Raw genomic sequence first — 20,402 nt, 5'->3', positions numbered from 1 at the left:
AATCACATCCCTTGTTGTAGAATATATAAAGATTAGTAGAAATCTGTGCTTCTTTCGAACTATTTATGTCTATCGAAAGTTAAAGGACCAGATTGTTTTTTACATAGCATTTTATGGATTGATTATGACACTAATTTTTGTCCTCTTTATGCCATTTTATTTTTTAATTTTATTGGATATATTCGTACTAGAATAGTATTGCTTTTCCGGCTCATAAAAAAAAAAAAAAAACTCGGATATGAATCACTTCTCATTAAGATAGAATATGAATTTCAGAAAAAAATAATAAATACTTCACCCTTTTCTTCTTCCCAGCCTAGTTATCCCATTTAGTATATGGACAACTTACCCCAACAAAAGGTGGAATAATTTAATCCTTCATTTCCCCCTGGAGTTTACTTTATTTAATCTAATTATTCTGAACCTTTTTATTCTGTGTTATCTTCGTCCACTGGTCCACTTTGTTACCCATCTGATGTGGCAGTCGGCAATTGGTTGCGCCACGACAGAGAAAAGTGTAACGATGGAACTTGGAACTTAACTATGCTCCGCCGGAGCATTATATCTTAGCAGGCCTCTTCCATAACAGCGGAGTCGAGAACATCCGGAAGGCTGCCGGCTTCGAGCGAGAAAAGAAAACCATGGCGAACCTTCATCTCTGGGTCGTTTTCGCCGCCTCTTTAATCCTGCTTGTTGGTGAGATATCACTGCAGTCTTACTCCTAGATTTCTTTTTCTTCGAATCATGCGATCCGATCTCCTCGATATTCTCGAGATTTGTTCCATCTGATCTGCTCTTGTTTTCTTTAGTTTCCGCGAAGAAATCCGGCGATGTAACGGAGCTCCAGATCGGTGTGAAAGTAAATATTTATCTCCATTTCTTTCGATAATTCCATTGTTTCGGCTGTCATATTCCAAATCTATAACTTCTAAATGCTGGGGGTGAATAGATATTAGATTAGATTGAATTTTTGGTTAAAAAGTGAGGGTTTTTTTTTCTTTAATGATATGAGACAATGATAGTATTTTTTTAACATCATATTTTTGGGATCCGTTGTCAATCAAAGAATTAGATCTTACTTGAACGAATATAGATTAGTTTGGATTTTGGTTCAAGAAAAGATTCTTTTCCCTACCGGATGAGATAATATTTGATTTTTTGTTTCCTTTAGATTTTTTTTTTTTTTTAGAGATTCGTTGTTAATGATAAGGATTAGAGTTGTATCATATGTTGGTTGAAATGTTTTTTTTCCTTTTATAATGTAGATGTTACTCTGTTGAGGGGTATTACATGCAGGGGAGAATGGTTAGGTTTTGTAGTTTGTACAGTCTGATGAAAGATCAAAGATATTATAATTTTCAAATAACATGGAGGGATAAGTTAGATCACATAGCTAGTTACCAATTTTACTTTAATGGGTGTAAAAGGTCTGATTAAGTAAATGCAGTGAGGACAACCTAAATTCTTTAATTACCTTCATGGAAAGAGTGATGGAAACTTTTCTGCATATAAAAACCCAAAAAACCGTGATTTTGGAGAGGTATGCTTGGCGTTAAGTTCATCAATCCGATAAGTGCAATGATATGCAACAATTTTGCATTGCATGATGTACATGGCGGTGGTTGCAGTTGTGAGGTTTATGCTAATCTTCTAAGCAGATAAGTTCGCTGCTAGATCCAAAGGTCTGATTGGTTGTATTGGATGCTGTTGCACGCTACTGAATTGGTTGGGACCAGCTAGGAAGGATGTCAAGTGTATTCTTAACATAAAGTACATTCTTTCTCTGCTACAAGAATCCTAGCTGCAGTACTTTTTTTTCTAAGGGACTGATTAAGGGCAGAATCAGCCCTTTGTTAGGTGCTATTTTTCTGCTTTGAGCAACAATCAGTAATCATCCTTCTTGATAAGGGAGAGGACTAAGATCAACCTGTAATGCAACAACAAATCTGTTCTCCACTCCATAGATTGTTCTATTTGTCATTTTTTCCTGTTATCAGTTCCAAAGAACTAGGACATTTTTCATGCAGTTGGAGGAACTATTGCTTTCTCCAGCAAAGTTTTGCAGGTTTTGTTCTTGCATTTTGTTGAATTAATCCTCAGGAAGAAGTCTTTTGCTAAGATTTCCATGCATTGTTAACTGCTGATTTTAATTTTTTCTATGCTGTCCATCTCCAAGACATTCCTTCATCATGTGGTACCATGTGTGGCAGCTGCTTAGAAGAGGATATGCTACAGTGGTATACTACAAATAAAAGGATACTTATGTGTCCATAAAATGCTAAAGTGGGGAAAATAATGCAGCATGCATCTGTAGTAGTTGACACATGCTAAATTCACTCTAGAAGAGAAAAAAGAAAAGGTGTACATTTCTTGTTGTTCTTTATAAGGCTTCAAGATGTTGCTGCAACATTTTATTATGGTTCAGGTGGAAGCAGATTGATATCTGAACTTATCTTCATCTTTGGAGATGACTTTGTAACCAGTTCTACTACCCAGCAAGCTCTATCATTAGGTATACTAAGTCATGTAAAATGACTAATTTGCCATAGATCACCATGCTGAATTGAGATGGATATTTTCATATACTAAGTAAAAAAAAAAAATCATGACCCTTCTGTCAGATGTACTTAGATTTCTTTCAGTATGTGCTAATCCATTACTGGAAATCCATGAGTTACACAATATACCTGTACAAACTTAAAGATACACATGCCATGTAAAATATGTTGTTTCTTGGATCTTTAGTTTCTCTTGTTTGCGCTATTGCAATTGTCTTGTAATACGATTTGGTTTCTCTTGTTCCTGGTACGAGTTTCAATCTTGCAGCATTCAGGCCCCAAAAGTTAATGTGATCACACAAGTTGCTAAAATATGCAGATCTAGTAGAATATATATTTTTTATACCTAGGGCTTCCAACTTTGTTGTTTGCACTATTATATCTATCTATTTATTTACTTTGGCTTTTGTATCTGCAGTACAAGCCGGAGTCATGCAGCATCCAAGCTCACAAAGGTGACAGCATTAAAGTACACTATCGTGTAAGTAGTGATGTAATTTATGTATCTGTACAATGGATGCTGCAATAGATAACAAATTAGGATCTCTGAGATTCAAATATTCCACTATATATGTTTTGTTTTCTTTGTCTTTTTTCTATTTGCCTTCCTTCTCCTGGACCTACTGAGTAAGACTAATGGGTCAGGGTTAATATAGTTGCGTTGTGTAATCCACCATGGTCTTATAATATACTATAGATAATAAGCAGGAATTGAGAAGCTCTCAGCCTCATGGTTTATTTGATTGTTTAGAACCTCACAATTCATGATAGAGAGAAGTGGGCAAATCTTTATCCAAAAGTCACTGCTCATCAAGAGGCAACAAACAAGCCAGAGAGTTAATTTAGAGGTCATGAAGAACATGCTAACACTAACTAAACTCGAAAGCGATCTCATGCCACCGCACATTTCTTGGTCTTAGTTCTAAAATCACTAGTGAGTGGCATCTTACCTTTTGCACTGTCAAGAGATAAGGGATTTATTGAGAGCTGGCTGAGATAATTGAGTGTCTATAAGTTGAATGTGCAATCTGATCAACATAGTTGAAAGATCAAACCTGAAGGAAGATGAATATGATGGGAGAAACAAGCAAGCAGTGATTTCGTTGATGCAGTACAAGATGCAGCAAAGATCTTATGCTATGGCGTTTGCAGGGAAAGTAAAGGGGAGAAAGGGCCAATGATGAGTTGATCACTGCACAAGGGACGAAAAAGTGGCTTGCCATTGGGAGGTCAAATCTGAAAAGGAGCTCCATTAGCGGTTTAATTATCTATGAGGCAGGCATGACCAGTGAGAGGCGAGTTTGGAGTTATGTTGCACACATTATTAACAATTATCATGGAATAGGAATCTCTATCGTAAGATCATTGTACATGAAAAGTATTTTTAAATTTTATACAATGGAGTGGTCATGTGCGAGCAATAACTATTGCAATGAAGTATACCATGTTTGTCATCTAAATCACCATGGGGGCATTCTCATCATTGACATATACTTGAGCAAAACCCACTAGCAAATGATCCTAATTAAGTATTTTGAAAAATGTTTCAAGTTCCATTAATGTAGCCATAGGTGTTTTATTTCATCCTGGTATGTTTAATGATTTTAGGAAGATATTGTGATTGTGGAGAATTGAGAGTTTGAGACAATAGGGGGAACATAAGAGAGATGGGGGAAGTTGTATGGAGCAAAGGCCAAGTTTTAAAACAAGAGAGGGGTCAATGGTTGAGATGCACTGAGAAAATGATATGAAGGTTATGTCCACATAAAATTAGAACTAACAAAGGGAGTTCATGATATAGTGTGGAACAGGAACATAGGGCATGCACTTAGTGTTTGGAATTCACAGTTATCAATAAAATGAAAAAAAAGCAAGGCAAACTGGTATATCAAAAGATGGCATAATTAGGAGTAGGTAGATTAACAAGCACAAGAAAGTATTAAATATTGTGGTCTTAAAGAGTAATTAAACAATTTTTTATTTTTCTGTAACATTTTCTCTTGTGCAAATTCATTTAATTAGTAGGGTACACAATATTGGTGAGAGGATGTTAATTTTTCACTTGTTTGATCACAATATACTATCAAGGTAGATGGATGACAACAATGAGAGAGTAGATATGTATTTATGTGGACACATGACTACAGTATAAGGCTCCATGAAGGCACCTGATCCCTAATCATGTATGGAACACATGCGACCACTGTTATGTGACAAATAGTTTCCTTATAGTCCTGGGTTTAGCTTAACTATCTGTTTCTCCCTAACAGGGCAGCCAAGGATTGGACCTTTATGCTCTTCTAGATATTTTATTATATTCCAACCATTATGAAACAGCTAAAATGAAATACTGTGCTCACATAAATATGCTAGTGCTTTATCCTTATCTATATGCCTTTGTCATGGACAATCTCTTTCACCACCATTCCATGCTTGTCTGATCAAATAAATTTGCACAAGGTTAGAACCTTTTGAAGAAAGAAAATAAAAAAGTTTAATTAATATATAGGTCCATAGTATTGATGGTCTTGTTTGGCCTGAATATTAACAATGACCCATGGGTGGATGTTGAATTCATAAATAGAGAGATGGACTATTTTCTCTTGAGAGGAGAAGACATCTAGCCCTTGCATTTTTCTAGCTGTTGGATTTTCTATTTTAAATGGTCCAGATGTATGCACTTTTATATGCTTTTGAAGAGATAGGTTTATGGACTTAAACATGACCAAGTACTTTAGATAGGAGTTAATTACTTGGTTTCTTGACTCGTACTAAACATCAAGAGGCTGGCTGCTAGCATCATGGCTTGCTTTCTCTTCCTTCCTTTTCTTCTTTTCTCTTCTCTCTTCTTGCACCTCTCCATTGTGCAATGCCACCACACCAAGCTAGCCCAGCCTCCTATTTGCCTAGCACCTACCGTCTTGTCAGTGCTACCCCACCATTAAGGATCTGCTCATGAGGCCAAACCCGAACCTTGTTGCTCAATGTCTGCTACTTCAAGGCTGTGCCTCACTCATCCATTTAATTTGCTTGACCACCCACCTACCATGTAGCTTGAGTCTCCGGTTTTAAGCGTATGGATGTTCTGCTTTGGCTTTTTTTCTGGGTATTGTTGGTACCCCTCAGGAGTTATGTTTTCTTTTAGGGGTATTTGTTGTATTTTTTCATTATTTTCCCCTCTTGTTTCTTTTTTGAGAAGCTAAGGGTTTGGGTGGGAGTCTGAAGCTCTTTTTGATGCAATGTTTTTAATTGATGTTTGGTCTTGGAGGGTCTGGTTGGGCTCTCCTCAATATTCAAGCCTCTAACTTTTATTTTATTTCATTTGCCCCATGTACAGACTTCTCGCATTTAGAAATAGAAAGAAAGAATGAAACTACTGTTTCCCCTTCTTACTCTGAAACTTCTCTTTCTTCATTTTCTCAACCACTGGTAATTGATGTTGCAGGGGACTCTCACTGATGGAACAGTATTTGATTCCAGCTTTGAAAGAGGCGACCCAATTGAATTCGAACTAGGTAGTGGCCAAGTGATCAAAGGTATGTCTTCTGATAATCCATTCCTTGTGTTAATTTCTCTTTAAACAATGTCTAAAGATGTATAGCAAGAAGAAAGGCATACCATTAAATATGGGTGACAGATAAAATAAATACCATTTATATTTAAGGACTCCATCCATCCTTGGGAAAAATGGGAGCAAGATAGCAACAAGGAACCCCAGCCTCGCCCCTCTTATGTTATCCTTCAATCCAATATCATCTGGAAAAGTTTTTTAACGTCTGTATTTCTCTGAACTTTGAAATTTGTTGTCATTAGGCTTGGGTGCTTTGTAAAGAAGTTACAATTGCTATAACCTATTTATTATTTGTTTACACGTTGCCATGCACATAGATGAGCTACGCTATTTTTTTATTTTTTATTCTTGTTTGCTTTTCAAAATTATAAGAATAACCATATATGATAGTATCACATTTCTGTGTAATAAATATATTGAATATAACATAAAGATCCCAACTTGACCAAGTCAATAATTTCACCTACCAAAGTTGGGGCATTTTTGATAATCAGAGTCGAACCTGTCATGGATTTCCAATCTTTATGGCAGTCAACAAAATTTAGCACTAACATCATTCCATTTGGAAAGGATGAATGAAATTGAAGCCAAATAAAATGGATTGGGAAAAAGGAGGAGGATGGAAAGAGGAGAGCTGAGAGAAGAGAGGCAAGAAATGTTATTGGATTTCTTGACTCAAGGGGCAGATACGATGGCAGTTCATTGGGTACCTCTAAATCTTTTACTATAGGAGAGTGAGCATGTTAGCCTCCTCATAATTTGAAGACCGTAATTGTAGGATGATAATGAGAGTATTTCCTTTCTATTAAGAAAAAGACCTCTCAAATATTCTGGAGGGAATCTAAGTATCCAAGTCTTGACTTCCCAAGCCTGCTTGCTGCACCTAAAAATTACCACAGCCAACATCAAAAGTGGAACAGCTAGACAGAAAACCATTCCCTTTGGTTCCTTCAGGAAAAGAATAGCAGTCTCCAAGTATACCCCCCTTGTTTCTTTTCAACTCTTGTACATTGTTACCCATGTCTCTTTTCACTATATTTGTCCATTGGACTATCCCTCCCAAAGTTTATCTCCTTTGCTTCTTCCCTATAATTTGTCTCTGCCCCCTCGACAATTGCATCCTTGACCCAACTCCATCCCTAGTTCGTAAACTTCGCCTTGGTCTGAAGAACCAATCCATCTCTCAGTTATGTCTACAAACCAAGTTTCTCCCCTCTATCCTCCTACAAAGGAACATACAAGGATGTCTTTGGTTCAGAAGAGTTTGGGATGGAGTGCTATGGGGTTTGGTGATAAATTGAGTGAGAGAGCTAGAGAATGAAGGGAGGAAGAGGGTAGATATGGAGAGATGGGAGGAAGAGGAGGGAATTATCCTCTGAGACAAGGAACTCCTAATTATGAAGCATTTGCAGTCACCTCTAGCAAACTTTCAAATATTTCATCGTAAATTTTGCCAGTGTGCTCTAATGTGCATAATTCCTAGCACATTGTTAAGCTTCCTCGATAAGTCCCCTGAAATGTCAATGGGTTTTAATTGCTTACATAATTGTAGCTGCTATTTCAACAAGATGTGCTATTTGCTATTTGATCATGCTTTTGATCAAATTTGCACCTATAATATGATCTTGCCTATAATGCGATACTCAACATGATAACAGGAAAGGTTTAATTTTCCCACTTTCTTAGTTTTTCGTTCCTTTTTTTCCCAAACAAAGAGCTAGAAGCTGTCCTAAGAAGAGCAGAGATTGATATCTAGATGTGAGAGGTTTCTCTCAGTTCCACATCTATCAAACTGTATAAAGCTTGCTTTTAATATTAACAGCACCAGAAGCACAATATTTTTGTCTTAAATTGATATCGATTGGATCATAATAATTTAAGATGTTGATTGTGTCATAATAATTAATCCATTAGCTTTTCTTGTATGCTTTTCACTCATTCAGTTATTGAGGACTTGTACATTTAATTTTGATAGAACTATTTCACTCATCCATGAACTAAGATAATACTGCTCCATAGGGTGGGACCAAGGTCTTCTGGGGATGTGCGTGGGTGAAAAACGGAAGCTAAAGATACCTGCAAAACTTGGCTATGGAGCTCAAGGATCCCCTCCGACCATCCCAGGTATATATTTATTTTTTTACCTGATGATGATTACCGTAAAACGTAGAAGGGAACTATCCTGAAGATAGAAGATATATATCATTTTCTTTCACTAGTCTCATATTCAATCTCCATGATAGTTTTTTTGAATACTTCTCTGAAATGATCCTGAAAACTGACAGGTGGAGCGACACTTATATTCGACACAGAGCTTGTGGCCGTGAATGGGAAGACATTAGATGGAGACAAATCCGCAAAGGGCAATAGTGAGCTATAGTTCTGTAGGAGTATGGCATTTTGATCTTCCAACTTTGGTTACCTTCCACCAAGAGGAGTGCACCCCTAAATTAGATGGACACAACTCAGTATGACAGGATATAAAAATTGTGGCATTTCGGCATAGGACCTATGTAGCAGCAATCTTTATCTTTGAGAAATGATTTGTCATATGGTGCGAGAGGTTCATTCTTCACCTTATGCGGCACTTTGATCTTCAATATTTCAGCTAGCAGACTTTGCTCACATAAGTTTAGTCCATGCATGGGTTTCACAAGTATATCATAACATGCAATACCTGTTTTTACATCACACAAACATGACAGGATGATGGTAAAAGGGGGTAAGGAATGTGGTAACTTGCGCAACCCTAACCATACCTGCAAGGCTCCCAAGGTCGAACCATGCGCATGGGTTTCTCTACTAGAGTAGGTGCAGCTTGACACACATCCTATGTTAGTTGCCATTATCTTGACTGGATCCCTCAACTGCGCATGTCCGCGGTTTACATTCCAGACGGTTTGCAGTGGCTAACACTGTAACACTGCAAACAACCGTTCCAATCAGTTTTGAGAAGATCTGTTAAGCTGGGAAGGACCTCTACCTGCTAGCTGATTGGCTTTGGAGGAAGTATGTGAGGTATTAGAATAGAAGTGGATGATTATCACTCAGAATTGCATCTAGCTGCGGTGATGGAGCCACCACCGAACCATACGCTCTGACAATGTCGGTTGCATAGATCAAGCTTCCATGCAGCTGCTCATAGCTCTGCCAAAGGAACCGTAGCTGGGGAGAAATGCCTTGCACCAACCTTAAGATTCTACCGATACCTTTTTGTCTGAAGTGCCTAAATTGATCCTGAGAGAAGAGTCATGCAGGAAAAGAACTCGGGTATGCCCTGTAAATTTCTTCGCTAGCTCCTTCCTCTTGTGTTCCTCTCTTAGAGCCAAATGAATGGCGACCGCAATGATGAATTGGCATCAGCTGGCACACCCTTGTGGTCGCTGAACATTGAAGCAGCACATGTTCTAGGCTGCTTCTGACCGCTCTAAAGTCCAAAACCAAGCTTTTTATCAGCAAATTCCAATGAATCCTGAGTGATGAACTTATAAATCTGAGAGGTGTTGCGCATCAGAGCTGCTCCCGTTTCCCACAATTTCGTTTCTGCCCATGGACCATGCAGAACTGGTGGACTTGAGCAGATCGAATCACAAAAGATAGGGAGGAAATAAGCTCTCGATGAGATACAGTATTCCACCATCTGTTCACATTCAGAAAATTGACACTCATACACCTGTTGCATGGGGATGTCAATAAGCTTTGACCGAGCTGTGCAATCTTTGAATTGTAACCCAAAGCTACCTAACATGACTTTCGAAAATAACATACCACTCGATTATGCCACCCATCTTATATTTCCCACATAGGTGGGAGTGACCGAGTTAAGAATTAGTGAGGCCAACCTCAACTTTTTGGAATGTGATCTAACAATCTTGAGAGTGCGAATCCCTAGGACCTCATTGTCCTTCTCAAGCACATTATGGAAGTTCCTGCATTCTTAGGGACTGGACAAACCTATGAGCTCGAAGCAAGTCGATACACACTATGCTAGCTTCCTTGATCAGATATTTCCTCAGAGAGGTAAGAGAACTATATTTTCTTTTTTTCTCTAATCAAGTTTTCGGATTCCGAACATTTCCCAAACCATCATTTTGGAGCTTGGGAAAAATGACCTTGCAAAGTTCCTGCAATCCTGCTTCAATTTGTTATCCATCCATGCCAATCATATATAGCAAATTCTCAGTGACAGCTAGCAGTCCAAAGTTAGTGTTTAATCATTGTCCCAAGGATTTTTGTTTAGGAGGGGTGAAGCCTCAAGGAGTAATCACTTCCATCTCGTTTTAAAATCAATAAAAAAATATTAAAAATTAACTAAAAATAAATAGTTTGCAAATACCAATCTGAAGCATAAAATACTGTTACAAACCCTAGTACAGGATTTTGGGGCTTGGGACAGCCGCCAATCTGTGCGACTGGAAGAGCCAAAAAATCCAAATCATGAAGCCGAAGAAATCAATAGACGACAAAAAAGGTCTTTTCGTTTTCAAAGAGTAAGGAGACGATCAAACAAAGGCATTGGGATTTTTGTGCAGGTATCTGCGCCACGTCTCACACGACCATACATACGCACATTTGGGCATATACCGTTCTTTACTCCGAATCACAAAAAGGGCAAAAAATAAAAAGAAAAAAAATGAAAAGACCTCAACAACTCTTGCACACGTCATGTCGCACACATCCCCACATAAGAAAAACAAAACCCTCTTAACAACAAAAACCCCTCTCTCACGGAGCTCCGCCCTCACCTCTCGCATGACACCTCCCATGAACAATTTGTATCTTCCCATATGGGAAACGTATTAAGATACGTGGTCACACTTTCCGAAGCCAGCCAGCCGAGGATTCTAGCCTGCAACAACTAAAGATGCTCTCGCTACAAAAAAAATAAATGCAGCAGGCAATCACGCAGGCTCTAGCATTTTGATCCTCATCCCAGCTAAATCCAGTCATGCCCGACCTCCCTGGCCTAACAAATGGGCGGAGACTGATGTTAACCTAGTATCACCACCACCAGTTTCGGAGACCAACTAAACTACTAAACCAGCAACATAAAGCAAAACCACAAGAGAAACAAATATATATATAAAAAAAAAAAGATCGCTTGGAAGAAATCATTAAGTGGTCTGTCAATTCGAGAAGCAGCAAGATTACGTTTTGCACTCTCGACCACTAATACTTAGAATGTCGCTAATTTCTAAATATTTTTAGATCACTACTCGGTGCATCAAATATAACAACTTTATAGCAATTTCTCTGAGGCTTCATAATCAAGCAATCTAACTTAAAACTCCAAAAGAAGCAGCTTAACCACAAAAAGGAAGCCACTCACAAAACCCGCTCAGCTTCATTATCAGCTCAAGCTGCACTGTCAATGCTCATGCGCTCTGTCTCCGGCTTTGATGCAGCCTTGTACCATCAACCAAAAGTAAAAAACTTAAGTTAGAAATGCAGCTATATGCATTGCCTAATGACGAAGCATCAGAAACAGGCATCAATTATGGATGATTTTCCAAAGTTTGGATGCCTTACATGGGCTTCCATATTCTCTAATTTGCTCATCTTGGCAAACATGTTCCCGTAGAATTTGGCATCTTTCTTGTTATACTCCTTCACCTTCTCCTTCAGAGTTCTGTATTCCAACTTCACATCCCTAAGGCCACAAAGAATCAGAAGACTGTCAATATTGTCATTTAGAAATAAGCAGAGGATGAGGCGGATCCTTGCCGGTGTGCATACCTATTGTCAGGATCAATCTCAAGAGCTTTCTTAATGTCCAGCTCTGCCAAATCCAGATCTGCGAGCTGAATATAAGCTTGGGCCCTTCGGTACAAGGCCTTTACGTTCCTGCTATCAAGCTCCAATACCTGATAATTTTTCCCAACATTCGCATATTCAGAAGATAATAATAAAAGAGAGACGTGCCGTAGCAATTCTCTGATGATAGGTTGCAAATCAATCATCAGTACCTTTGTGCAAAGCTTCTCTGCCTGCTTGTAGTCTTTGAGCTTAAGCTTGCAAGCTGCATCGTTGAGGTTGCATGTAATCTTCAGCACTTTTGACTGCTGCTTTTCCTCGTCGCTAAATGAGCTATCATACTCGATAAACTTCGCACCCTGTATGAAAAAAATTAAAAAATAGAATCAACAAACCGTAACAAGCAGGCTAAAGAAGGGCATACACTTAACAAAATACCCAAGTACGACAAGTACCTTCTCATATCGCTTGGAAGCTCTTGCATATTTGCCCGCTTTGAAAAGCGCATTTCCTTCTTCTTTCTTCTTACAAGCTGCTTCAATCTTCTCTGCATTGTTCATGTCCCAAGACTCTTTCTCCTGAAAGCAAGAAGTTATTACATTACTCTCCGGAGTATTATTCTCGCACGCTGTCGCAATCGAGCTAGTGGGAACAAGATCAGGCATATACCTTAAGAAAGGATACAAGCTCAACCTCATAAATCACAGTGGAGTTTGGTGGAATCACTGCAAGATCCTGCTTTAATTCAGTGGAAGAGAATGCATACTCAGGTGGAATTGTGATACAAGCGACTTCCCCCTTTTTCATGGTAATCACAGCTCGGTCCAGACCCTCAATGGCTTGTTCTGTGTCCGTAACAATTTGCATGGACTCTTGTCATCATGCGAAAAAGATAAATAAGAAACAAATGCACAGAACAATGAGATAGGCTTTACCTTCATCAGTCTTGAACTCAAATGGTGCTTCATCATCATAACCCTTCTTCACGAACACAGTCCCATCTTGAAGTTTCCCAATCAATTTCACTGCCAACACCAAAATCAAATAAAATTAGAATCCAAATATATGACAAACATATGGACTTGGAAGAAATCATTGCACTAAATTATCACCTGTCACAACAGCGCCTTCATTTGGACGTTCATATCCCTCGCCTTCCTTAAGAATTTTCTTAAGGATCTTCTTATCATCCCCTATCTCTGTAACAGTCTTCCAAGAGACTAATTCAAGCTCCACATTAAGGGTGGCATTTGGCGGCACAGCACCCTCATCACCAGAAGCGGGTCTACCCTTCTCACCAAACGCATCTGTCCTCAAGAAAGATTTCAAAACAAAGGTCTTACAAATAAGAACTAATTGAGCATCCGAACAGGAGTGCATTTTGAATTAACTGTGCTACAAACTTACATTGTGGCTTCACAGTAAGGAGCACCTTTTCAGCCTTCTTCATCGTTTTCACAGCTTTAGCCAATGCAGGACAGAAGAACCCTGGCTCCAAAAACATATTCCTGTTAGGTTAAGGTTACTATACTTACCAGTTTACTAACAGACTACATGAACAATATCAATGAACGATACCTACCATCTTTGACAGTGAACTCTACTCCCTCAGATTTTGATATTACAGTTCCATCCTCAAGCCGGGCCTCATATTTCACTACATTCATACAAGGGAGTTGTCAGTTTCAGAAGCAAGGCAGAAGTATAATGGAAATGACAAGAAATTGGGAGCAACAGAATATACCAAGTACTTCATCAAGATCTTTAGGATTCTCCCATTTTTCCCCTTCTTTCAAGATCTTCTTGATAATGCCTCCATCTTTGCATATGTCCTTAACGCTTGACCAGGAGAGCAGTTCAACATCAAATTGGAGAGTGGCATTGGGCGGAATGGTGGGAGGCGAGCCAGATTCACCATAAGCTAACTCAGGAGGGATGGTGAAGATGGCATTCTCACCCTTCTTCATCGTCTTGATACCTTGATCCCATCCCTTTATCACTTGGCCTGCAATAGTAAAAAAGAAACCAAAGATTTTAGGAAGTGAAAGAAAATCCTAAAGCGAAACTAGAACTACAGGTTCCCACAGGAGTACTCAAAAAAGGTAATTGGCTGAAGCCTTTGGCCACGCCAAAAATTTTGGTTTAACAATCAAAAAAAAATAATAATAATAAGACAAGTTTCTATAAGTGCAAGATATGACTCCTACGTAAGTAGATTCTAAAAATTTACAGAACTTTTGCCTCAACGTCCAAATTTTCACTTGCCTAAGCATTTTCAAATCTAGATAATTGCATGCTTTGTTGTTTCCTTACATTGACCATATATCGAAATTCTTAAAAAACACTAACCAGAAATGATAACTTCTTTATTTTATTAAAAAAAGATTTGTACGTCACATTATAATTGTTTTCTCGTGGTTTTGACTTTAGGCAAATAAGATGCAGAATATAGCATACCTAGCTTACGGAAGTCGAGAATCTTACTAATTATACCATGGAAAAAAGACACGTTAACCAAGTCACAACCCTAAATAGCCAAAACTAGACATAAAAATCCAGTTTACAGGAGGCTTAATGGGAAATTTCACCCTCAAAACACAATGGATTATTTGATCAGACAAGATATTGGACAGATACGAGCTTTTTAAATGAATGCACACTGAGAGGTACGTAACAAAATAATGAAAAGAAAACACAGAGTCCATCTAATTTTCTTTTCTACCAATTCGTCAAACCCACGGAGGATTATACTACAAGTCCAGGAACAAAGATCTAGTATTTGTCAACAAGAAAGACAATTACCATCTATTGTTCCTGCCATAAGTTTAAGCCTATATAAAAAAGTTATCGAATCAAAAGATATGCACCCATCCAGATGTAGCTTCCAACTTTCTTAATTTACGTACAGATCTCTGAGAGGATCGTCTTACATGTACATTTATATAATCAACATGATCCATGCCTGCCAAATCTTATAAATAAACCTTACATTCAATTCTCTATTTCAGAAGCATCATCCAATCTATATACACACACACACACACACACACACACACACACACACACACTTCAGTTAAGTAAAAAGAGCACACCAGTTCGAAGTTTAAAGTTTCTGCACGTCTTCACATCACTCCTAAAACCTCAAAGATCAATCAAACAGAAATCAAATCCAATGGAGGAGAGAAATCCCACCTTGTCCAAGCTTAAACTTGAACGGCGTCCCCCGATCACGGCTCGAATCAAACTTTGTCCCATCGAGCAGCGTTCCAGTGTAGTGCACTGCAATCCAAAACCTCACAGATCATTTTTTTTTTTTCAAAGAAGCTAACAGGAAAACACTAAATAAACAACACCCACATCCCAAAAACCCATGGAAGAACCGGCAGAAGAGTAAGAAAGATAGAAGAGACTTGGATCCAAAACGGCCTTTTGACTATACCTTCGACCTCGTCGCCGACCTCGGGGGTGTCCCAGACCTCGCCCTCCTTGACGAGCTTCTTCTTGAGGCCCTGCTTCCCGATCTCCTTCTCCTCCCCAACTTTGAGGACGGGGCTCTCGTCGGCGAAATCCATGGCGTCCTCGTTCATCATCTCATCGCCCGCCCGGAGATCGAAGTCCTCGTCCATTCCTACACCTCCAAACCTCTACGGATTCCTACGCAGCGAGCAATCAATGGCGAGTGGTGGCGGAGACCGATCGGATCGTATCGGATTGGATTGGGCGAGAAGAGAGTGAGGAGAGGGCAAGGGGTTATAGGGGCGAGAAGACGGTTTCGTGGTCTTCTGGAGAGTTCCAAAGGGCCGAGACCGATACGAAGGGCCCCGATGCTTCTAGAGGGTGCCCCCTTTTTTTTTCTTGTTTTTTTAATACGTGCGGTTAGGGTTTTTATCCCGTTACGGCCGTCACGTGTGCCGGGCGGGGCTCAAAAGGTGTTTTTTTTTTTTTTTTGGTAAACCGAATTTATCAAATGGATCCGCAAGTGCGGGTCAGAGATCTTCTCGCTCTGTTCAGTAGGGAGCCAGGTCGACAGATTGCGGGTGGTTGGATATGGAGGCTACGGATTCATCCCCGAGTGGCACTCTTCATCTGGAAGGTGGCTTGGGGATGCCTTCCGACCAGGAGTCTATTGGTCCGGCGCGGTATGCGAGTACCTCAGCATTGCGAGGTATGTGGTGATAGTGAGGAGACCATCGAGCATGTCCTTCTGTCGTGCCCCAGGGCCTATGAGATATGGCGGAGGTCATCGGCTCCACTACCTGTCTCGATGGCTTCAGCTCAGGACCTGTTGCAGCTATTGAGAGATTCCATGAGGTGTCCTAGATCTGTTGAGGATGGGATTCTTAGGGCATACCTGTCCTACCATATTTGGTTGGACAGGAATGCTAGTATTTTCGAGGGGAGGCGATCGCTTCCGTGGATGGTGGTAGACAGAGCAGAGCGTCATGCGAGAGAGATTATCGCGACTTCTGTTGTGATTTCCTCTGGGATAGACAGGGACACCTGGGGTACTCACGCTATTTTAGCGCCACGTTTTGCCCTTGTTTCTTGGGTACCCCCACCCCCAGGCTATCTCAAGGTAAATTTCGACGGTAGCAGGTCAGCGGATGGCGTGACTGGAGGGATCAGCTTTGTGATCAGAGACCATCATGGGAGGATGATTGTTGCAGGTGGGCGCCGGACTCCTGGGCTCACGGTTGTTGAGGCAGAGCTGCGAGCTGCCTGGGAGGGGTTATCTTATGCTAGGCAGGTGCTTGGTGTGGAGCGGGTGTTTCTTGAGGGAGACTCTGTGGTGGTGATTGACTGGATCCGGGGGGTGGACAGGTATGGTGATGGTCACCCCCTTATCCGGGAGACACGCAGGATGGCTCAGACGATGGGCGGCTTTCAGGCTTTTCATGTGTTTAGGGAGGCGAACAGGGCTGCAGATTGGGTTGCCTCTTACGTCGCCCGGCACTCCGGGTACTTTTTGTGAACGTTGGATTCAGATGTCCCCTCTGCTTTGTTGTCTTTACTTTCACGCGATTTAGATGGGTGTACTCAGGTTAGACTTATATGAATGAGTAACCGCTTTTTACCAAAAAAAAAAAAAAAAATGGATCCGCAAGAGGAACAGAAAAGAAAACCATTTAGGCTGTGGCTGGCACAATTGTCTCCTTTAATTTTAAAATAAATTAAAAAGCATGAATTTTATTTCTACTTTATAAAATTTCTGACAACAAAAAATATATTTAGTTCGCTCGTTATTTTTTATTTTTTTTAACTATGAGCATTCGCGATGAGGGAGGAGTAGTGATGAGGCTAGTGTCATAGTAGAGCTTTACATCAAGTACAGAGACAGTCGAAGAAGTAAAAAACAAAAAATATAAGAATGGGGCCAACTACGTGATTGAAAATGAGGCATAGCCCGATATCAGATTGAGAGATGGCTTGTGAGGCCTAGAGAGCTAGTATGGTTGGGTGAGGATAGGGTGAGAAAGATAAAAATTTATTTTTTAAAAAAAAATGGAAGTAAAAAAATTTTATTTTTATTTTTTTATAAATAATAGAAGTTGTTGATAAAATAGAAATAGAAATATAATAACCAAACATATTTTTTTCATTGGATTTTGCACTTTTGTTTAAAAATAAAATAGAATAAGAATGGTACTCTACCGACTAACTGCCCGTTCAAAATGAGTTTTTAGGTTTGTAAATAAAAACAGGTATGAGATTTACAAAGATGTTAATATTATATAAACAAAAAATACTAATGAATCGTAGATTTTTTGAAATCATCAAATACATGGGTAGAAAAATGAATGGCTTATAATTCAATTTATATATAATGACAAAATTTGTCATTAGGCAAAAACTCGAAATAGTTAATAATACATAGCAAAAATACCCATAGAATGACTCCACTTGTCGATTATTCATTAAACAACCTGGTGATTACATATTATTGACAAACTTTATAATCACTTGCCAACCTGTTCTATGGATCAGACTCTTTTTCTTTCAATTTATATATCTTCTTTGCTGGAACACTTGCAAGTTCCTTCACTTGAAATCACGGAAGCATTGCCAAATATAATTTATGCCAATGAGATAGTAAATATAAATATTTTGACTACTTGGGTCAACTCGAAGAAAATAAAAACATTAGAATCAAAATTGCATATGTATCGTCAAAAAATATTGTTAAAAATTATCCACATTCCACTTCTTTGATCAAACATGTTCAAAACCATCCATCTTCTCCCAATATTATTTTTTTCTTCTCGATTTTTGTCTAAATGAAGAAAATTGTTATTTCCCTATTTTAAATGAAAGATACAACCAAACTTTAGTAAATCCGGAACCATGAGTTGCCCATGTAGTATGGCTGATTGGGTGGAAAGGATGAAAAGAAAGATGAATTAGGTTTGAATGTGGTTGATCTCTCTCTCTCTCATGGTTCTTTATCTTCTCATAGTATTTGAATACAAAAATATTTGTTCTAGAAGCTGATGATAACTAAGGAAATAGGCTTTTATAATTAATATAGGTGGTCATGGAACCAACAATTCTTGAATTGAAGCTAACTTGGCATTGAACCTTCTGTCTCCTACAATCGAGACTGGTAGAACCATGGTAAGCTTATCTCTTGGAAATTGAAGACTTGATTTGCGGCCGACTAGGTGGCCTCATTTGCGGCCCATCACTCAGAATGATTCATCAGGGGTAACCATGCGTTTGTGCTCTAGTCTCTGTGTTATATGTTTTTTTCTAATTTTATTGGTTGTACTCACATCCGGCGTGTGTGAGCTGCCGTTTCACAGGAAAAAAAAAAAACCCTGAACAATTGTCGAAGTGAAGCCTACATCTGATTGTTTGTACTTGGTTCTTGTATGGAAAACAGGATATAAGTAATCCTGATGTTATCACACCATAGCTAGGAGGTTTGCAAAGACAGAGAGAAAGAGAGAGAGATACAACTCACCTAAAAGAAGAGAGAGAATCCAACACAACTCTCTTATATATGGCATGGGTTGGATTCAGATTCTATACTAGATCATGTCACTGTGTGTTTCTTTCTAGTTCCATAAGATGAGGTCCAAGAAAATGAAATGCGTCATCCGAACAACCAGCCCAAATAGAATCTAAGAAAGCATGCAGATAAAAGAGGAAGATGCATGTTACAAATAAAAGCCAGTCAACTTATAAGAAAGCATGCAAAGAAGTTGCATATATTGACATACTTTATGAGCTCATTCTTTGGAGGGCGTGAAATTTTTTTTTTCGAGGATCTATATTTTTCTAGATAAGTATTATCCGGGCAATATTTTGGCATGAAACTAATTCAACTATATTCTTTTATGCATTAGAAAGTGGCTTTGAAACCTATTATCCATATTTTTTTTGCATTATTACATTCTCGGATAAGTTGCTAAGATATATCAGCATTTCCCATTATGTCTTTTATGCTTGTAGATCCGATTTGCACACTTATCATATATTGTTCCTTTATGATTGAAGCTCAATTTTCTCATACCAAAGGTAAGCAATGGTACAAGAAAAGATCAGGTTGTTAAAAAAATTACTATACATAATGACAGATTATAACATTCCTGGACCCAAATGATCAATTTCCTTTCCTAAAGGCAATTTTTTTTCCCCTTTGCTTATCAACGCCAGCTTCAAATAACAAAAACGTAGGAATCTCACCAAATCAATCATAGGAACTTAATAAAAAGAAATGAAAGGACTCACCAGAATTTGTAGATGTTGCAGCCAGAAATTAGGTGGGGATTGCAGCGGTGCCGCTTAGGTTAGGGTTCTATATAAATATAAAGAGCAAGTGAGAGGTTAGGATTTGTTAGTATATTATTATAAAGATATTTTAGGAACAAAAATAGAGCCACTTTACCGGTTAATGGGAAACTAATTTACTCATCTTTTAGGTGAGAAGTATTTCCACCTATTTTATAGATAAATGATGCTCATGAAAAAGTAACTTAGTAATATCATTTTTTTTTTAGATGAGCATGGATAAGTTAGTCAATAGAAAAGTTGGCCAACTTTTTCATGATATTTAACTCCCAAATAACGAGCTCTACAAAGTGCAAAGGCAATCTCAGGTCTAGCAATTCCAATGGAGGATTGTATAAGTACAACAAAAAAGAAAGGAATCAGATTTTTTGGGTTACAAGAGAGCAATCGGGTTTGGTGCAATGAAAAAAAACAATCCGCCATATGAGACCAGGCCCATGGGGCCCATTTGAACCCATAAAGAGCCTTGTGATATCCACATAATCTGCTGATTAGGGGCTCGTTTGGTTAGCGGGAAGCATTTTCTCTCCTAGAAATATGATTCTTGGGAAACAAATTTCTAAGAAGAGGATGCTTAGGAAAGTACTTTTGGCATGTTTGGTTGACAATGGGAAAGTGACAAATTTCCAAAGTGCTTATGTTTGGTTTGGCCATCCACTTTCATGAGAAAATTATGTATAATTCCTATTGTGCCCTTAATAAAAATTAGGTTTTTAATGCCTCTTTAA

At 38.8% G+C, this 20,402-nt stretch overlaps 2 protein-coding genes and 1 long non-coding RNA gene across 3 annotated transcripts; 1 reads left to right on the top strand and 2 right to left on the bottom strand.

Annotated features, from left to right (window-relative positions):
* The first annotated feature begins 538 nt into the window (after positions 1–538).
* LOC103710618 (FK506-binding protein 2-like) lies at positions 539–8,759 on the top strand. Its single transcript, XM_008796434.6, has 6 exons — positions 539–696; positions 810–859; positions 2,977–3,039; positions 6,004–6,094; positions 8,149–8,253; positions 8,415–8,759. Exons 1-6 carry the CDS (start codon positions 642–644, stop codon positions 8,507–8,509), a joined length of 459 nt encoding a protein of 152 aa, XP_008794656.3. The 5' UTR covers positions 539–641; the 3' UTR covers positions 8,510–8,759.
* Positions 8,701–9,024, bottom strand: LOC148700568 (uncharacterized). The gene is made up of 2 exons (XR_015971017.1): positions 8,889–9,024; positions 8,701–8,806 (listed from the first exon to the last, which is right to left on the bottom strand). It is a non-coding gene; the product is annotated as an uncharacterized LOC148700568 (long non-coding RNA).
* A 2,154-nt stretch (positions 9,025–11,178) lies between these two features.
* LOC103710619 (70 kDa peptidyl-prolyl isomerase-like) lies at positions 11,179–15,744 on the bottom strand. Its single transcript, XM_008796435.6, has 13 exons — positions 15,323–15,744; positions 15,076–15,162; positions 13,628–13,888; positions 13,466–13,540; positions 13,291–13,371; positions 12,996–13,190; positions 12,819–12,908; positions 12,553–12,728; positions 12,339–12,461; positions 12,096–12,242; positions 11,866–11,993; positions 11,659–11,779; positions 11,179–11,535 (listed from the first exon to the last, which is right to left on the bottom strand). Exons 1-13 carry the CDS (start codon positions 15,507–15,509, stop codon positions 11,485–11,487), a joined length of 1,722 nt encoding a protein of 573 aa, XP_008794657.3. The 5' UTR covers positions 15,510–15,744; the 3' UTR covers positions 11,179–11,484.
* Between the last annotated feature and the right edge of the window lie 4,658 nt (positions 15,745–20,402).

The sequence above is a fragment of the Phoenix dactylifera genome, chromosome 11 (genome assembly GCF_051530095.1).
Source record: "Phoenix dactylifera cultivar Ajwa chromosome 11, Ajwa_hap1_PhDact_Kaust_v1.1, whole genome shotgun sequence".
Classification (NCBI taxonomy): Eukaryota; Viridiplantae; Streptophyta; class Magnoliopsida; order Arecales; family Arecaceae; genus Phoenix; species Phoenix dactylifera.
The sequence above is the reverse complement of the archived record's forward strand: the minus strand, read 5'-3'. Positions and strand labels throughout refer to the sequence as shown.